The 16,212-nt window shown below is 48.4% G+C and overlaps 7 protein-coding genes across 7 annotated transcripts; 4 read left to right on the plus strand and 3 right to left on the minus strand.

Moving 5' to 3' along the window:
• The first annotated feature begins 606 nt into the window (after positions 1–606).
• Positions 607–4,141, plus strand: ASPWEDRAFT_146540 (uncharacterized protein). Its single transcript, XM_040829505.1, has 2 exons — positions 607–1,680; positions 1,727–4,141. Exons 1-2 carry the CDS (start codon positions 708–710, stop codon positions 3,988–3,990), a joined length of 3,237 nt encoding a protein of 1,078 aa, XP_040694869.1. The 5' UTR covers positions 607–707; the 3' UTR covers positions 3,991–4,141.
• A 717-nt stretch (positions 4,142–4,858) lies between these two features.
• ASPWEDRAFT_251224 (uncharacterized protein) lies at positions 4,859–5,346 on the plus strand. The gene has a single exon (XM_040832694.1). It carries the CDS (start codon positions 4,984–4,986, stop codon positions 5,227–5,229), a length of 246 nt encoding a protein of 81 aa, XP_040694870.1. The 5' UTR covers positions 4,859–4,983; the 3' UTR covers positions 5,230–5,346.
• A 117-nt stretch (positions 5,347–5,463) lies between these two features.
• On the plus strand, positions 5,464–6,288 carry ASPWEDRAFT_23301 (uncharacterized protein; the record flags this gene model as incomplete). The annotated part of the gene is made up of 1 exon (XM_040832460.1): positions 5,464–6,288. The coding sequence occupies one exon, from the start codon at positions 5,464–5,466 to the stop codon at positions 6,286–6,288; it is 825 nt and encodes a 274-aa protein (XP_040694871.1).
• A 745-nt stretch (positions 6,289–7,033) lies between these two features.
• Positions 7,034–8,575, minus strand: ASPWEDRAFT_34695 (CCCH zinc finger DNA binding protein). Its single transcript, XM_040834068.1, has 5 exons — positions 8,476–8,575; positions 8,281–8,424; positions 8,184–8,231; positions 7,840–8,134; positions 7,034–7,786 (listed from the first exon to the last, which is right to left on the minus strand). The coding sequence occupies exons 1-5, from the start codon at positions 8,548–8,550 to the stop codon at positions 7,068–7,070; spliced, it is 1,281 nt and encodes a 426-aa protein (XP_040694872.1). The 5' UTR covers positions 8,551–8,575; the 3' UTR covers positions 7,034–7,067.
• A 225-nt stretch (positions 8,576–8,800) lies between these two features.
• On the minus strand, positions 8,801–10,704 carry ASPWEDRAFT_167228 (PPN1 endopolyphosphatase family protein; the record flags this gene model as incomplete). The annotated part of the gene is made up of 3 exons (XM_040830123.1): positions 8,801–10,411; positions 10,463–10,549; positions 10,594–10,704. 3 exons carry the CDS (start codon positions 10,702–10,704, stop codon positions 8,801–8,803), a joined length of 1,809 nt encoding a protein of 602 aa, XP_040694873.1.
• Positions 10,705–10,993: 289 nt separating this feature from the next.
• Positions 10,994–11,733, minus strand: ASPWEDRAFT_34696 (MARVEL domain-containing protein). The gene has a single exon (XM_040834069.1). It carries the CDS (start codon positions 11,645–11,647, stop codon positions 11,024–11,026), a length of 624 nt encoding a protein of 207 aa, XP_040694874.1. The 5' UTR covers positions 11,648–11,733; the 3' UTR covers positions 10,994–11,023.
• A 1,403-nt stretch (positions 11,734–13,136) lies between these two features.
• Positions 13,137–15,955, plus strand: ASPWEDRAFT_47830 (putative MFS monosaccharide transporter; the record flags this gene model as incomplete). The annotated part of the gene is made up of 4 exons (XM_040837017.1): positions 13,137–13,415; positions 13,464–13,932; positions 13,978–15,199; positions 15,253–15,955. 4 exons carry the CDS (start codon positions 13,137–13,139, stop codon positions 15,953–15,955), a joined length of 2,673 nt encoding a protein of 890 aa, XP_040694875.1.
• Positions 15,956–16,212: the final 257 nt, after the last annotated feature.

The raw sequence follows: 16,212 nt of genomic DNA on the forward strand, positions 1-16,212 counted from the left end.
ATTGACGTTTTTCCCATGTCTCGCCCCAGATACATACTCCTGTCTCATTTCTTCCGAATGATCCAACCTCCATTTTCTCACTTCAATATGGATCCGATGCTGATGAACCAAGTTGATGAGGTCTTGTATCTGGCCTACATTAGCAAACAAAGACCAAACTAGCTTGATATTCTTAAAGATGATATTATGTGTTGGCATAGTAATATCGCTAGCTGGATTGCCCAGAAGAACTATCGGCCCGTGTTTTCTTGTCAGGGCTGCGATGTCTTGTGTTCAACTATCTGTTTCTCTAGCTCTCAAGAGTGCAAATTTCTTTAATCTTTCTCAATTGGTCAGTGGAAGGTATCCGATATGGTAGGTTATAATAATTGTGAGACTATGGAACATGGTATCGGCTACCAATAAACCATGGCAGGGGAGCTAGGAATGCTAGGAATGCTAGATAGCAATTCCTGCGAATTTATATTGCACCTCATAAGTTTCAGTGATTAATTCTTCCCTTATCGATGCTCTGAAAGATCCTTGTTCGATAAAAATATCTCATTGGCTCTCGATGGTAAGCAGACAACTCATCATCGCACTCAAAGGTCAGCCTCGTGAGTTCCCCTCCTAATCACCTCACTCCTTCCTCCAAACATCTACAGATATAGATCCATTTCAAGTGTTTTTGGCAGCTATTCAGGTCGCAGTTGCTTGGATGAGCAACCATGACCCGAATACTATCGCACAATGATTATACAGTGGGGTGGATCTGTGCCCTCCCACTCGAGATGGCTGCTGCCAAAGTCATGTTGGACAAACCCCATCCCAAACTGTCCCAACCCCGTCATGATCACAATGCCTATACTCTAGGGGAAATTGGCGGACACAATATCGTTATTGCATGCCTTCCTAATGGAGTGTATGGAACCACCTCGGCTGCAATAGTGGCCGACCAGATGCTGTCCACCTTCCATTCGATCCGGTTTGGGTTGATGGTCGGTATTGGTGGTGGTGTACCGATGCCAAACGATATTCGACTTGGGGATATCGTGGTCAGCAAACCAACAGGTCAGCTGGGAGGAGTGGTTCAATACGACTATGGCAAGACAGTTGCTTCAGGACGTTTTGAGCGCACTGGAAGCCTCAGCAAGCCACCGCAGGTGATTCTCACTGCATTGGCTAATCTGGAGGCCAATCATATGATAGACGAACCCCAATTTCCGACATATCTATCAGACGTGATGAAACGCAACACGCGGCTTCAATCCAAATTTGGCACCCCAGGCCAAGAGGAAGACCAGCTATTCGAATCGACGTACGACCACGAAGAATCCTATTCGGACTGCTCGAAGTGCCATAAAAGCAAACTGATTCATCGAAAATTGCGATCTCAATCTCAAATTCACTACGGCCTTGTCGCATCAGGAAACCAAGTCATGAAGCATGGTCAAACACGGGACAAACTCGCGCAAGAGCATGGAATACTGTGTTTCGAAATGGAAGCAGCAGGACTAATGGATCACTTTCCCTGTCTGGTAATCCGAGGGATCTGCGACTATTCCGACTCTCATAAAAACAAGCAGTGGCAGGGATACGCGGCGATGGTGGCAGCTGCCTATGCAAAGGAGCTGCTCTCTGAAACTTCAGTGACTGAGACTGAAAAATGCAAGCCAACAGGCAAAGACTCAGAAGTTGATAGTATGTATCTTATTTGAATAGCAAGATTTTATCTGACGTATGATAGTAAAACCTGTGTATATGATCCCATTCGATCGAAACCCACGGTTTACTGGTCGAGGGACTGAACTCCAATATCTCGAGAGCAAAATGTTCACACAAAACGGTGCAAAAAAACTTGCAATTGCTGGACTAGGAGGAGTAGGCAAGACCCAGATTGCTCTGGAGTTGGCATACCGTGTGCAGGAGAAACATCCAGAGTGCTTGATATTCTGGATTTCATCAATCAGTGAGACCCGTGTTCAGCAGTCTTACGTGAATATCAGCCGATTACTTGGGATGCAGGATGTGAAGCCGACAGAAGCAAAGGAGCGCGTGCGGTCTCGTCTCAGCCAGGAAGATGCAGGCCAGTGGCTGATGATTTTCGATAATGCTGATGATAAAGACATGTGGATATCTTCAGACCCCTCTGCGCTGAAGAATTACCTCCCTCGGGGACGACAAGGCTGTATACTATTAACCACGCGAAATCAACAACTTGCCGTTAGTCTAGCAGGACCAAATCTGGTTAAGATGCAAGAAATGGACGATCAAACAGCAACAGATCTATTCAAAGCATCGCTCGTTCAGAAAGACCTCCTTGATGATCATGAAGCTACCAAGTCACTTCTCTATCAACTTGGATTTCTCCCACTAGCAATTGTCCAGGCTGCTTCCTATATCAATAAAAATGGAACGCCATTATCCACTTACTTGTCGCTGCTGCAAGAGCAGGAGCATGAGGCCATCGAACTCCTCAGCAAGGATTTCGAGGATGAATGGCGATACGACGAAGCTCAGAATGCTGTGGCTATCACCTGGTTGATTTCTTTCCAGGAGATCCAGAATTCCAACTCTTTGGCAGCGGAGTATTTATCACTCATATCATGTGTTAATCCGCGTGAAATCCCGCCATCTATTTTACCCTCGGATAGCCGAATTCAGAAAGAGGAAGCACTTGGGCTTCTCAACGCATATTCTTTTATCACAATACACCCAGTTACTAAGTTGATTAGTCTTCATCGACTGGTTCATTTAGCCATGAGAAACTGGCTGAGAAAGGAAGGTGTGCTAGAACAATGGACAATTAACACAGTACATGAAATGAATGTGACCTTTCCATCTACTGAAGAAGTGAATCGAAAGTTTTGGCGACAATATCTACCCCATGCTCTGACCTTATTATATAGTAAGGAGCTTCATGGCTGGACACAAGATAGGGAAGAGCTGGCAAAATATACAGGACTGTATCTAAAGGAAGAAGGACAATATAATCAAGCAAAAGCTTTGTTTGAAGAACTATTGGGGAGGAAAATAGAGAAACTGGGACCGGACCATAAGGAGGCACTCGATGTTCAGAAACATTTATCCAGGACATACAGAGCCTCGGGTGAATATAAGAAAGCCGAAGAATTGATTGAACATGTTATGGATATCCAACAGAGAGCTCTAGGATCTGATAATCCAGATACCCTTACAAGCCTGGATATACTATCAAATGTCTATTTCGACCAGGGACGATACAGAGAGGCAGAAAGCCTGCTGGTGCAAGTTGTGGAGAAGAGAAAGACTGTTCTTGGGGCAGATGATGTTGATACGCTGAATAGTATACAAAAACTGGCGTGGGTCTACCGAGGTCAGGGGCGATATGACGAGACAGAGAAATTACTCGAGCCCATGATGGAGACAGTCAAGAATGCCTTGGGACTCGAGCACCATCAGACCCTGGGCTTTATTAATAGCCTAGCACTGGACTACATGAATCAAGGGAAACTGATAGAGGCAGAAAAACTTCTTACACAGGTAACAGAGATTGACAAAAGACTGCATGGCTTGGAGCATCCCGACACCCTGGTCAGTATTAATAACCTCGCCGCAGTTTACAAAAACCAGGGTCGATTGATGGAAGCAGAGGAGTTGGAACAACAAGCGCTTAAGATGAAAAAGAAAATACTGGGACCAGAACATCCTGATACCCTGGGTACTATGGGAAACCTGGCATCAACTTATTATGGCCAAAAGAAGTGGATGCTGGCAGAAGATCTGGAGATGCAAGTACTTGACACAGAAAAGAGAGTTTTGGGACCAAAGCACCCACGTACTCTTATCAGCATGTACAATCTGGCCTTCACCTGGAAAGAAATCGGGCGCGATGAAGATGCTATGACTCTGATGGATGAATGTGCTCAGCTGCGGAAAGAGGTTTTGGGAACTGATCACCCTGATACAAGAGATGCCATGGAGTGTTTCGTTGATTGGAGCGAGCCGAGTCCAGTTGAAACTCGACGGTAAAGACTACGGAAGTGATTCAAGACTTTTCCGACCCGATCTAGGATTTCGATAGACGACGACACAGATCAGTTGAGTTGAGAATGTATATAATGAGCATTAATTGATGCATTCTTTCTCATATTAAATTAGCAACAAAATGAGCAGGTGGACTAGACTAAATACCGGTCAACTATAATGGATGACCGTCATATGCCCAGAGAAAACGAATCCTGGATGACCGAATGCTTATCCAGATGGTGTGCTAATGCAAGATAGGATACCTGTGACACATTAAACTCCAAACATGTGACTTGCAACATGATCCCATTCAAACCAAAACTTCAGACCACATGGTTTGGTTCTGACAGCCTCTAGCAATCTCAAAGATGAAACAGACTAAAGACTTGGCTATAGATAGCAAAACCTTTTTCTTGGAATGTGTTGAGTCAAAGAAAAACGGCTGAGTCGAGACCGAGACGGTGGGCACGCTAGTTTAGTCGACAAAGAGGGGGTGCCCTATATATATTACTAGTCTTGTGGCTGTTCCTATTCATAGCCTTGAGCTACTCTGTTTCATTCAGTTATTCTTATTCTGTTCAGATAAGATGATCTATTGATATGTACATATACCTACTTACTACCTACACTGTACTCCATACATTGTACTACAGATATTCATACTCCTACAGAGACTGTTCAGGTACAAACAGTGGAACTGTGGCGTCCACCGCGGCTTAAGACGGGTTCAGGATGATCCCTCTTAAAAGGCAATTGGGCTAAAAAAACCGACCTGCAACGGGCCAGTCTCATCACTCCGTGCAAACACTTTTCCCAGCACTAACCCCCGATCCGGCATAGTAGCGGAGTAAACTTCCACCAGAGCAGGGATGCTACACCGGCGTTGGGTCTCCCGCCAATCAGTGGATTCGCAGTGAATATTCCGACTCTCCGATTCAGGTACCCGCACAGATATCCTGTTCTTCCAACACACGTCAATTCTTACGTTGACACATCATGCTGAGATGGCAGCTCCTTCTGGCTGCCTCATTTTCCGATGGAGGACAGTGTTTGCTGATTGACTCACTGTTTGGAATCGGCCCGGTCCCAGAAATGAGATACCCAGACTTGAGGCCGTCGCAATTGAACGGTAATAGGGGAGAGAGGGGACGGCAATTAATTATGATTGGCTTGACCCTGACGGAACCCAGGGTTCACGAGCTGACGGTGGGTCTGGAGGCTGCCCCCGCTTCGACCGACTAAAAAGCAGGCTAGGCTGGATTCTGTATAGCTTGCTCGACTAGCTCAGGGCACTTTAAGTATTCTTCGTTTCCCCCGAAATTCTGTCTTTCTCTCTCTTTCATCCTCACTCAGTCCTTTCTTGACAGCTTCTGTCGTTCCTTCATTCCCACTCTACGAGTGTACTGCTGTGCAGTTGTCCTTCTTTATATCCGTTCGATCTTTATACATCCAAATCTAGCCATCCACTCTTTCGAAATGGCTCCTCTCACCAAGTCTCTTGCGCTCCTCAGCGCTTTCTTTGCTGCTGCCACCTCCGCCGCTCCGGCTGCCAAGCGTGACGATGTCGTCGTTTGGACGACTGCCACCTCTGTCGAATGGACTACTGTTGATGTCACCACCACTGTCTATGATGCTCGGCCCACCCAGCCGGCTCAGCCGTCTGTTAAGACTTCCGTGGTGTCCATCGTCAGCAGCCAGCCCACTCCTTCTCCTGAGCCCGAGCCCGAGACCTCTTCGATTCCCGCTCCGGTGGAAACCTCGTCTCCTGTCGCTCCCTCGCCTACTGTCGTTACTCCTCCCCAGGAGCCTACTACTTCCGCTGCTCCCGTTGTGCCCACTCAGCCCCAGGAGTCTGCCCCCGCTCCTACCACGACTGCTGCTCCCACCACCAGCGAGACTCCTCAGCCTCCTGTGGAGACCCCGACTTCGACCTCCACCTCGTCTAGCGCTCCCTCTTCCACTGGAGCACCCAGCACTGGCCAATGCTCCGAGAGCTCTCCCTGCACCGGTCAGGTTACCTTCTACGATGTTGCCACCAGCGCCAGCGCTCCCAGCAGCTGTGGCTGGACCAACGATGGCGAGACCGAGAGCGTCCTTGCTCTGCCCGTCGGCCTGATGACTGACGCCGACTGTGGTAAGATGGTCACCGTCAAGTACGGAGGCAAGACCACCACCGGTAAGGTCGTCGACAAGTGCATGGGCTGTGACAGCACCTCGATTGACCTGTCGCGTCACTTCTTCTCCGCGCTGGCCGACTTCGCCGAGGGCCGTCTCCACGGTGTTGAGTGGTACATCAACTAAGCTTGAACACATTCAGAATCTGTAGTCTGGCGTTGCTTCTTTTCTTGTTTATATGATACATTCGTTCATACTTGACCTGTTGATATTTCTACCTTCTTGTGAATACCTTCGTTTATCTTCACCGTTTCGTCGATACATTCTTTCATTCTCCGACACTTGACACTCGTTCAACCTTTGTCATTTGACACGACACTCGTTCAACATTACCTTCTTGACTTCGGTCTACATCAGTTATAGAATTCGGGATTAAGAAACCGCAACGCCACACGACACCATTGACTGGACAGATTCACATTCTTACGATGACCACGACTACGGAATGGGGATAAGGGACAAGGAAAAAGGACTGGCGCAAATGGATGAGAGTCTGGGATTCCATCCATGTTTTAGCAATGCATTTTCACTTGAATGAATTTGACTCAAAGGAAGAAAGTCTTCTCTATTTATATTCTTGTAGTGTAAGCCCCTTTTTGCACAGCCGCTGATATTCATTTCTTCATGTCGATCGGACGGGTTAGGTAGGGATTGACGGCTCGAGGAGCTGAGCTTGACGGAGACTAGATTTAATAGATTCAGATACTATGACGTCTCCTCACTCCTGACTGAGACATGTCTGACTGGCTACTTGACTATGAGTTTTTGAGTTTGATCTGAAACAGTATGTATGATTCAACAAAGAACTACTCCTAACTATCCGAGTCACCACACCAGCAACAACATCACCACCAGAATCAGAATAAAGAACCAAACACACCAACAATGAACGACCCAGTAAGCTACTAAACAGAAGTATCAACCCCATGCATATACCTCGGAAACCGACACCCATTCCACCCAAACCCCCCACAACTCTCCCTCGGACACCGATGCCCACAAACACACCCCTCATCTTCACACTCCAAACCCCTCGCACAAACCCGCGATCTAGCAATATACTTTAAATCCTCGACCTGCGTAGCGCTCAATTTCGGCTCGTGGCTGTGGCTGCAGAATTCCCCGTACGAGCATACGCCCAGAATGTGGTATTGGTTGCACAGTTTGAGCTGTTTTAGGGAATCGACCTGGTCGCGGGTGGAGAAGCGGAGGGGGCGGTCGATGCGCTGCCCGTAGGAGTTCTTCAATATAGGGATTTTGGGGACTTTTCTTTCTGGGGAGGGAGAGGGAGAGGGTGGTTGTGGGGGTGGTGTTGCCTTTGCTGCAGAGGCATAGTTGGCTGGTGCTGCTGGTGCTGCTGGCTGGGGAGGTGAACTTGGTGGCGTAGTCTGGCTGAACGAGACTCGTCTGCTTAATTTGGTTGATCGAAAAACATCCGGAAAGGAAGCAGTAGGAAAATGAGTAGACAGCTCTTTCATCTCCCATGCGAACGGCGGTCCTTGGATGAGTGATATACGATTACATCCTCGGTGAGGACCGAGTAGTCGTGCGTAGCCGTTATCTGACGACCCGCAGAAGATGATTCTCGTACAATGCGTGTCTTGGATGTCTTGTTCGAAAAGGGCTACCCACTGTCAGTAAATCACCTATAAGATAGTAGGTGGTAGATGGAGATACCCCTCAACTTAACATCCGAACACTCCTTCCCACCCCCCGCATCGACAAAGTCACACAATCCATTCTCCATATTGAAGCCCTGAATGAACGACACCAGAGTCTCTTCGTCGGATATAATCCCCGCATTGCGATACGTCTTGCCCAGCCCGTTCACGTTGGCGTACACTCGGATTCTGCACTGGATGGGGTGGATGGGATTGTCGAGGTCTTGGACGTGAGCGTTGATAGAGGTTAAGAGGGTTTGCACGGTTTCGTGGCCGCCGCTGTGGCCTTTTTGGATTAGGGTGTCGTGGAACTTTCTCTATCAGATGAGGTTTATGATGGATGGTGGAGGGAGGACGTACATTCATACAATCACCGTCGATGAGGACAGAGACATAACTCAGTTTTGCCTGGTAATCAGCATCTTGAACCAAGATAGTAGGGTAGGTAGGGGAATACCCTCTCACGCTTCAACTCATCAACTTCGCCCTTCCATTTCTTCGACTTGCCCTTGGCATCATCCACGATAACCTTTTTATCCTCCAACTCACTCTCTTTCTCACTGATATCCTTCTCAAGAGACTCGATACGAGAACACAGTTCCTATCTCTTAGTATACTCATATCAGGTACCTAGGAGTTATGTAAGACAAACCTCAATAATCACATCCTTGCTATCCTCCACCTCCAGCAGCGCTTTATGGCGTTTTTTTATCGCGGATAGATCCATTACTATCACTGTACTTTGAAGTGTCTATTGCCTGGGTAGTGTACTTCTTTTATGGGTGTATTGTTTACGAGTCATGTAGGACACGTCAGTTACAGCAGCCTTGTCGGAGTTCATGGAATGTCTCTTATTGATGCTTGTCGGCCAATAGATGGATAGATGTATGGATGTACAGGTGGATTTCAAACACCGATGCATATATTATAATGTGTTGGCATTGTGATTCAGTAATACCAGGTAGCAGGGTATGTCATTATCTGTGCTGATACTGAGCCGTTCTCTCGTGAAGCAAGTCCACGAAATCTTTCTTGTGGATCATATCACCCAGCACTCTTCCCAGTCCATCTTCACATTCCGGCCTAGGCTTCTGTTCGCTTTCCTCTCGTTTGTCAAAGTGGAATCCGGGCGTTGCTGTAACACAGTTATATTGTGCGTCGGCGCCGCGGAGGGCGCAGATTTCCTTCTTTGCGCAGTCGCCTGTACATGTCGTTACGTTGTACCCGCGGGTTGTTCGCGACCACCAGTCTTGGAACACGGAATCGTCTTTCTCCATGAGAGCCGTGACGTTGTGCCAGAAGGATGGGGTGAGTTCGCTTGACGAATCTGTAACTGGTGGAGAGAGAAGAGAGCCATATGCCTCTTTCGCCGAGTAGTATTTCTCCCATTTGGGGTTGGATTGATATGACGGGTTGCTGATGTTGGCGATGTAGACCGTATAGTCTAGTACGGCAAACGTGACCGGGTCGATATCGTAGATGCGAAACGCAGGCGGGCCAGACGTCGGCGTCAACGATGGCGCGACATATCCAATCGCCGAGGCAGTGTCCCAGGCACGATTTTTATAATCAGAGTAGGCGATTTGGAAAAGATCCGTATGTGTATGGCCGAAGAAGAGGGCGGAAATGGTCGCTTCGTAGCGCTGGACAATCTCGTCTATATAGTGCGAGTAATCGTGGAGATGGTCCACTCCGCCCGTTGGGATGTGAGAGATCAGCCAGACGCGTTGGTTTGCGGATTCAGCTTCGTGGAGTTGGTCGATGAGCCAGGTGAGTTGGTTGGAGGGATCGTGGGCCATTGGGTCTGTGTAGGCGTAGAAATTGTCTTGATAGTAGAAGATGCTGTTGTACGAGATGATGCGCAGGTTTTCATAGATGGCTGAATAAGAGCCGTATTCGGTGGTTTGGATGGACGAGTTGGTCAGGCTTTTCCATTCGGCTGTGAGAGCATCGTAGGCCCATTGATTGTCTTTGTCTGGCAGTTGAGTCGAGGGGAAGAGATTGACTGGTGTGGTGTCGTGGTTCCCGACTGCTGCGTAGACCAGGTCGAGCTGGTCCAGCATGCTGTAGGTGGCATTGAAGTCATCCAGAACTTCCGTCTTGTCGACCATCCAGAGATCGTGGGCTACTACATCGCCGGTGTAGATGGAGAACGCAGGATTGAGCGACTTGATAGCAGCCATCATGCTCTCTTCCAGACGCAGTGGGGGATCGCAGTTGGTGTTGCCGTATGGACCGCAGGGAAACGAGGTATTCCCAGGAGCATCTTCGTCCGTATACACCCGGCAGCAGATGGGCTTGGAGCATTCATAATTCGATCCTGTTTCGTAGGATAGATCAACATGCGTGTCGCTGATGTGCGCTACCCGGATAGGCGATTGTCCACTGGGAGGCGGACGAGAAGTGGTTGGCTTGGGAGATGGAAAGGTGAGGTTATACGGTCGAACCGCTGGGAATTGGCAGAGCCCGAAGAGTTGGGCGCAGAGGACTTTGGAGGTGTGGGATTTGACACCGAGGTTCTTGATGTTGTAATATAGAGCAGGGGATTCAGCGGCGATGAGGCCAGAGCAGACGTCTTTATCTTCGGTCTGTTTTCGTATAAGATGAGATTTAAAGATAGAGAGACAGAATTAACATACACCACTGATATCGCACACATCAGTCAGGACGGTTTGGAATGCGTGTTCGCCTAGATCAGCAACTCCTTTGAGAGCAAATAGAACAGTCTGTCTGTCAGTGATGACATCCTATCTAGTAGTGGATAACTCACCTCGCATCCAGCACAGTTGACGGCATGTTTGACATCGTCCCAGATAGACTCAGCCCAGTTGGCTGTGACTGCATGAGCCAGGGAAAATACGGCGAGAATGGATATCTTCATGATGCTGACTGCTGTTATGGAAACTGGCAAAGGTGCATTTTATATAGCAAAATAGATCGACATACTACCTGTCCGGCCTGGACCGATCGCCTTCTCTTTTGGGAAATAATGAGGAGAAAGATGCCATGTGAAGATGCAGATATGCCCGTATGCATGGCATAGGCTGTGATGATCAACAATATTAATATAGCAGGGTAGTATTGATGACATTAACATGCATTAACATGTGAATTGGCCAATGGTAGGTAGTCAATTGAGCTCGTGTTGATCACATCCGAGGTTATTCCCAGTGCAACGTCGCTAAATTATCACGAGAATTTCAAGATTCATAACTCGGGGGTCTCTCCATTTTCTCCTCCTTTTCTTTGAGCATTTCTTTCTCTTTGGACATTTCCTTCTCTGGCTTCTCTTGAATTCTTTCTTCCACCCCTCGTTCGATATCCTTCTCCTCATCTACCTTCTTGGTCCGTCTTTTACAAGAACAGACACACACAATCCCATAGACAGCAGCAATACACCACAACACCATATTCACCAGATTGATCCCCGCTGCAGCCTTCATTCTTTGCACTGACAATGTAAAGTCCTTATCATCCGATTCATGATTGCCGATGTACATAATTCCAAACAGCCCAGACTGCGCAGCCCAGAGGACGACCATGACAAAGTCAAAGATAAACCAGACGCCTCGTTTCGGTGTGAAGATGCAGTGTGCGATGCAGATGACGACAGAAATACAAGCGACCATTTCTGCGTATATCCAGCTGGAATCGGCTCTGTTATGAACGGCGCTGGCGTGTTGTAGGTCGATACCGTAGAGGGCCATGGTGACAAAGGCGAAGATGGCCTGGAGGGCTCGAAGGACTGTCGAGAAGGAGAGTTGGAAGACATTTCCGTCTTGGTTGGAGGGACAACGGATGTAGCTGCTTCGATTGGGAGACATGATGTAGAAGAGTGACTGTAGAATAGATGAAGAATAAATTGAACAAGTGCAGAGGTGGATTTATATAAAGGCAATACGAATACTATACATTACCTGATTAGGAAACTCTCTCGTACTCGTGTTGTTTCGACTATTTTTAACAGGAAGAGTTTTATCTGAATTTTTATCTGAACCAGACGTTTCTTATTTACGGATCAATTATCAGGAACCATCTGATGAAGAGTATAATAATAGTATTCAATTAATACTTTGTCTGGTACTCTGTCTGAGACTGATATGTGTGATAATGAAGTTGTGTGCATAAGTTATCCCTATCAACACTGCATAATCACCAACAACCAAACAAAGAACACAATGCATTGTCAGATTATGCAGGAAATCAACTTCTGTCATCCTCTTCATCATATCAAATCATTGCATATCCTCTACCCATCTCTATCTCTATTCTCATCATCAACAACATGCACAGTCGATCAGCCAAGCATTCTTCCAGACCGACTTTGCCACCAAAAGCAAATCCTCAACACCGATCTTCCAACACTATCCAACGCTTAGGGTTCTTGACTGCGTGTCCAGTCAATCCTTTCCAGGTTGGTGTTGTCCCCCTCTGCTCTTTTACCCAAACAGGCGCTTCTTTACGATGATCGGCTCGATGGCGTCTGTCCACGGTCTGGAGAACCATGTCTTGCTCTTTTTGGGTCTGGGGAAAAAGCTTACGTCTGTCAATCCAGTCTGACTGTCTCATTTATGGTCCGCATGATTGGAGAAAAAAAAAAAAAAAAAAAAGAGTCAGTCTGACTGAGCTGGATTGGGATTCTTGAGGCTTTTCGAGGATGACTCTGGATGCGAATGTTGGACAGCAGCTCTGCAGTTGAACAGCTGCCAGGACAGCATCACCTCTCACCTCCTCTTCACCTCCTCTTCTCTCTCTCTCTCGACACTTCATAACCATCACACTCCTTCAGTCTGAGTCACCCTCAAGTTGATCTCTGAAATAATTGTCCTCATCTTCTGCATCCCTAGACCCACGCATCTCCTCCCACGGGCTGCCTCCGCCTTTCGCCCGCTCGTCTCCCCTCAATCCCTCACGTCCGCAGCCACTCTTTTTACCCTCCTTCGGAACTTCTCCTCGTGCCTTTTTTCTTTTTTTCTCCCCCCATTTTCTCCACGTCGCTTCCTTCGTTCTTTTCGACTTTCGACTTTCGACCTGTTGGTCTCCCTCGTCGCCCTGTCCTTTTTTAAAATATCCTCCTCCCCGACATCATCGCTTCGCTCCTCCAGCGACTGCGCAAATTCCCCGATCCTCCCCGAACCGCGAATTCGGCGACGATGGGGCTCAAGTTTCGCACACCAGTGATGGAATTGATCCCCCTCAATCGGTATACACTCTAGATACAAGTCTTTGGCCGTTTCAACAACTGTTTGTCGCTCGTGGTTCGCGCCGTGGCCGTCCGGGCGACGGCCTTGTCCGGATACTCGGTCGCTCACCATGGAGGGAGACCATCGACCCGAGGTTCTTGTCGTGTCGATTATTTTCCTCGTCATTGCGAGCGTGTTTGTCGGTCTACGATTCGTTTCGAGGATTTTTGTCGTCGGGAGAGTGGGATTGCACGATCATTTGATTCTGCTGGCTTGGGTCCTGGACTTTGGTTTCACCTTTTCTCTCTTTTATGCGACGCACAAAGGTCTGGGCCTTCATGAAGTCAACATCGATCCGCAGGACCGTCCTGGTCTCAATCGCGCCAATTATGCCTTTACCGTTCTCTACGTGAGTGGTCTAGTGTGGTTCCATTCGTTATTATTGCTAACTGTTCAGAATCCTGCCTTGATGGCCGTCAAAACCTCTATTCTCGTCTTCTACCTAACCCTGACCAAAGGCGAAAAGGTCTACCGCTGGGCAAATTATGTCACCCTCTTTGTCGTTAACGCCGCTGGTTTGGCCTTGACTCTGGTCAATGTCTTCCAGTGTCGACCCGTGCAAGCCGCTTTCGCATATACCCTTCCGGCCGACGGTCAATGCACTGATATTCTCACCCTATATCTCTCCTCGTCGCCTGTCAACATCATAACCGACTTGGCCATACTATTCCTTCCCATGCCTATTCTTACGCAAATGCGCCTTCCACGGAAACAAAAAATCATCTTGGTCATCACATTCAGCTTTGGTTTTTTCGTGGCGGTCGTGGATGTCATCCGCATTGTCTATATTCAAAATGCCGCCATATCTCGTCAGCTCGCAATTCAAACAATTCACCTTTCAGATGCCCGAGGTGATGATATTAGCTGTATGTCCCTTGTCAGAACCACCAGGTTTTAAGCTAATGTTTTAGGGTACGCCTCGCTATCATTTATGTGGTCTGTGGTCGAGGTAAATGTGTCGGTCATGTGCGCCTGCGTTCCGAGTTTGAAACCGCTAGTTGCTCGAATCATTCCCAAAATGATCAGGGACACCGACGACGAGACCAGAACCACGGCCGATGCTATCCAGGCCGCCAATATGCCTGCTGATGTTCCTCCTGCCAACGCATCCAATGAACGCTCTTCGCGCTCGCAATCGCAATCCGCCAGCGAGAACAAGAACTCTCAGGCTGGAAGCGGGAGCAGCGCTAGTGGAAGCCGTCGGGATTCGCGGATGAATATGCTGGAGTTCTTGACGGGACCTGAAACTGTTCAAGACCCAGAAGCCAACACGACCTTGACCAGCAGCTCGTATCCGCAAAGCATCACATTCTTCGATTTCGTCAATATGAAGAAGCCGACCAGCATGCTGAAACTGAACAACAAGGAGTCGATTGCCCCGATCGCGCTGACCACCGTTCTTTTCTTCTTGTGGGGCTTTGCCTACGGATTGCTGGACATTCTCAACGGTCAATTCCAGGAAATTGTGCGTCTGGATACTTGGCGGTCCATGGGCTTACATGCAGTTTACTTTGGTGGATATTTGGTGGGCCCGCCGTTGGTCGGACGGGTAGTCTTGAAAAAGTGGGGATTCAAGTCAACATTCATAACGGGTCTCTGCATCTACGCCTGTGGTGTTCTCATCTTCTGGCCATCGGCCGTGTTGACGTCGTACTCTGCTTTTAGCGTGTCCAACTTTATTGTAGGGTTTGGACTGGCCGTGGTCGAGACAGCCGCCAATCCTTTCATTGCCCTCTGCGGACCGCTCGAGAACTCGGAAATCCGATTGAATATTTCACAGGGCGTGCAAGCTATTGGGAGCGTTGTCTCGCCGCTGTTGGCAAAAAAAGTCTTATTCAAACAGGTGACGGACGTGGGGTCTCTTGTCGACGTCCAATGGACGTATCTGGGCATTGCGCTGTTTGACGTCCTCCTGGCTGCTGCTTTTTACTATCTCCCGATTCCCGAAGCATCAGATGAAGACCTCGAGGAACTGGCCAATCGTCGTCGCGATGATAATGAGACAAAGGTGATTGGTATTCCGGTAGTGTGGTTGACTCTCGGCCTGGGGGTGTTTTCGCAGTATTTCTACGTTGCGGGACAAGAGGTAGTTTCGATGAGCTTTGAAACCTTTGTCACGGACGCACATCCACGGTATGCTCCAAGCAGTATATTTTATTATCAATTATTTGTACTAATTCGTGCAGCGCCAAACTCGGCTCATACGAATACCTGACAGTTGGCCATGCGGTGTTCGCCGTCGGCCGTTTTGTAGCCGCGTTTGCCCAGCTATTCCTCAAACCCCGTTGGATCCTCATGGTCTCGTACATTGGAATGATAGTGTGCGCCATCATTGGCACCAAAACCACCGGCGCAACAGCCGTCTCCATGGGCCTTCTGGTCTACCTCTTCGAAAGCGGCGTCTTCAGCATCATCTTCGCCATCTCCCTGCGCGGCACGGCCCGCCACACCAAAACCGCCGCAACCCTGCTCACCATGGCCATCAGCGGCGGGGTCGCGTTCCCCTTCGCCCAAAACGCCGCGGCCAACGCCCACGGCTCAACATACTCGTACAACGTGCTTGTCGCCCTTTTCTGCGCGGGCGCCATCTTCCCCCTCTACCTCAACCTCGTCCCAGCCGCAAAGAAACAAGTCGACCCCGTCCCCAACGAATACCTCCGTCGACCCCGCCGTCGAAGTCGAACCACGCGCGCCCGCGAAACAACGGTCGTGCATCAAGCTAAGGAAAACCCCTCGTGCGGGGGCGTCCTCTCCCGCCGACGCAGTCTCCTCTCCGATCCACTCGAGATGGTGCAATGGCCCGAAACAAACACGCACAATACCCTCGATAATACCAGGCCACAGCAGGGCGGAATCATGCATGATTTGGCGCCGTGGCCGGAATCGTGATACCCTATCTACTTACTTTCCCTATCTACCTACTAACCTACTCGTGTATATACGCATGATTGAGATACCCGGTTTTTGTATTTATTTTGGTTTAGCATCAGCGTGGCGTATGGAAAACAAAACAAAACAAAAGTGAAATAACAACATCAATAAATTAATGTCATATGACTACTCCCAATTAAGTTTAATAAGGCTCATAACGGGCTAACTTGAGGACTACTAAATTTATCCAGTAGAGAAGGTGGAGCTACGATTTA

Source organism: Aspergillus wentii, assembly GCF_001890725.1.
Source record: "Aspergillus wentii DTO 134E9 unplaced genomic scaffold ASPWEscaffold_1, whole genome shotgun sequence".
NCBI lineage: Eukaryota > Fungi > Ascomycota > Eurotiomycetes > Eurotiales > Aspergillaceae > Aspergillus > Aspergillus wentii.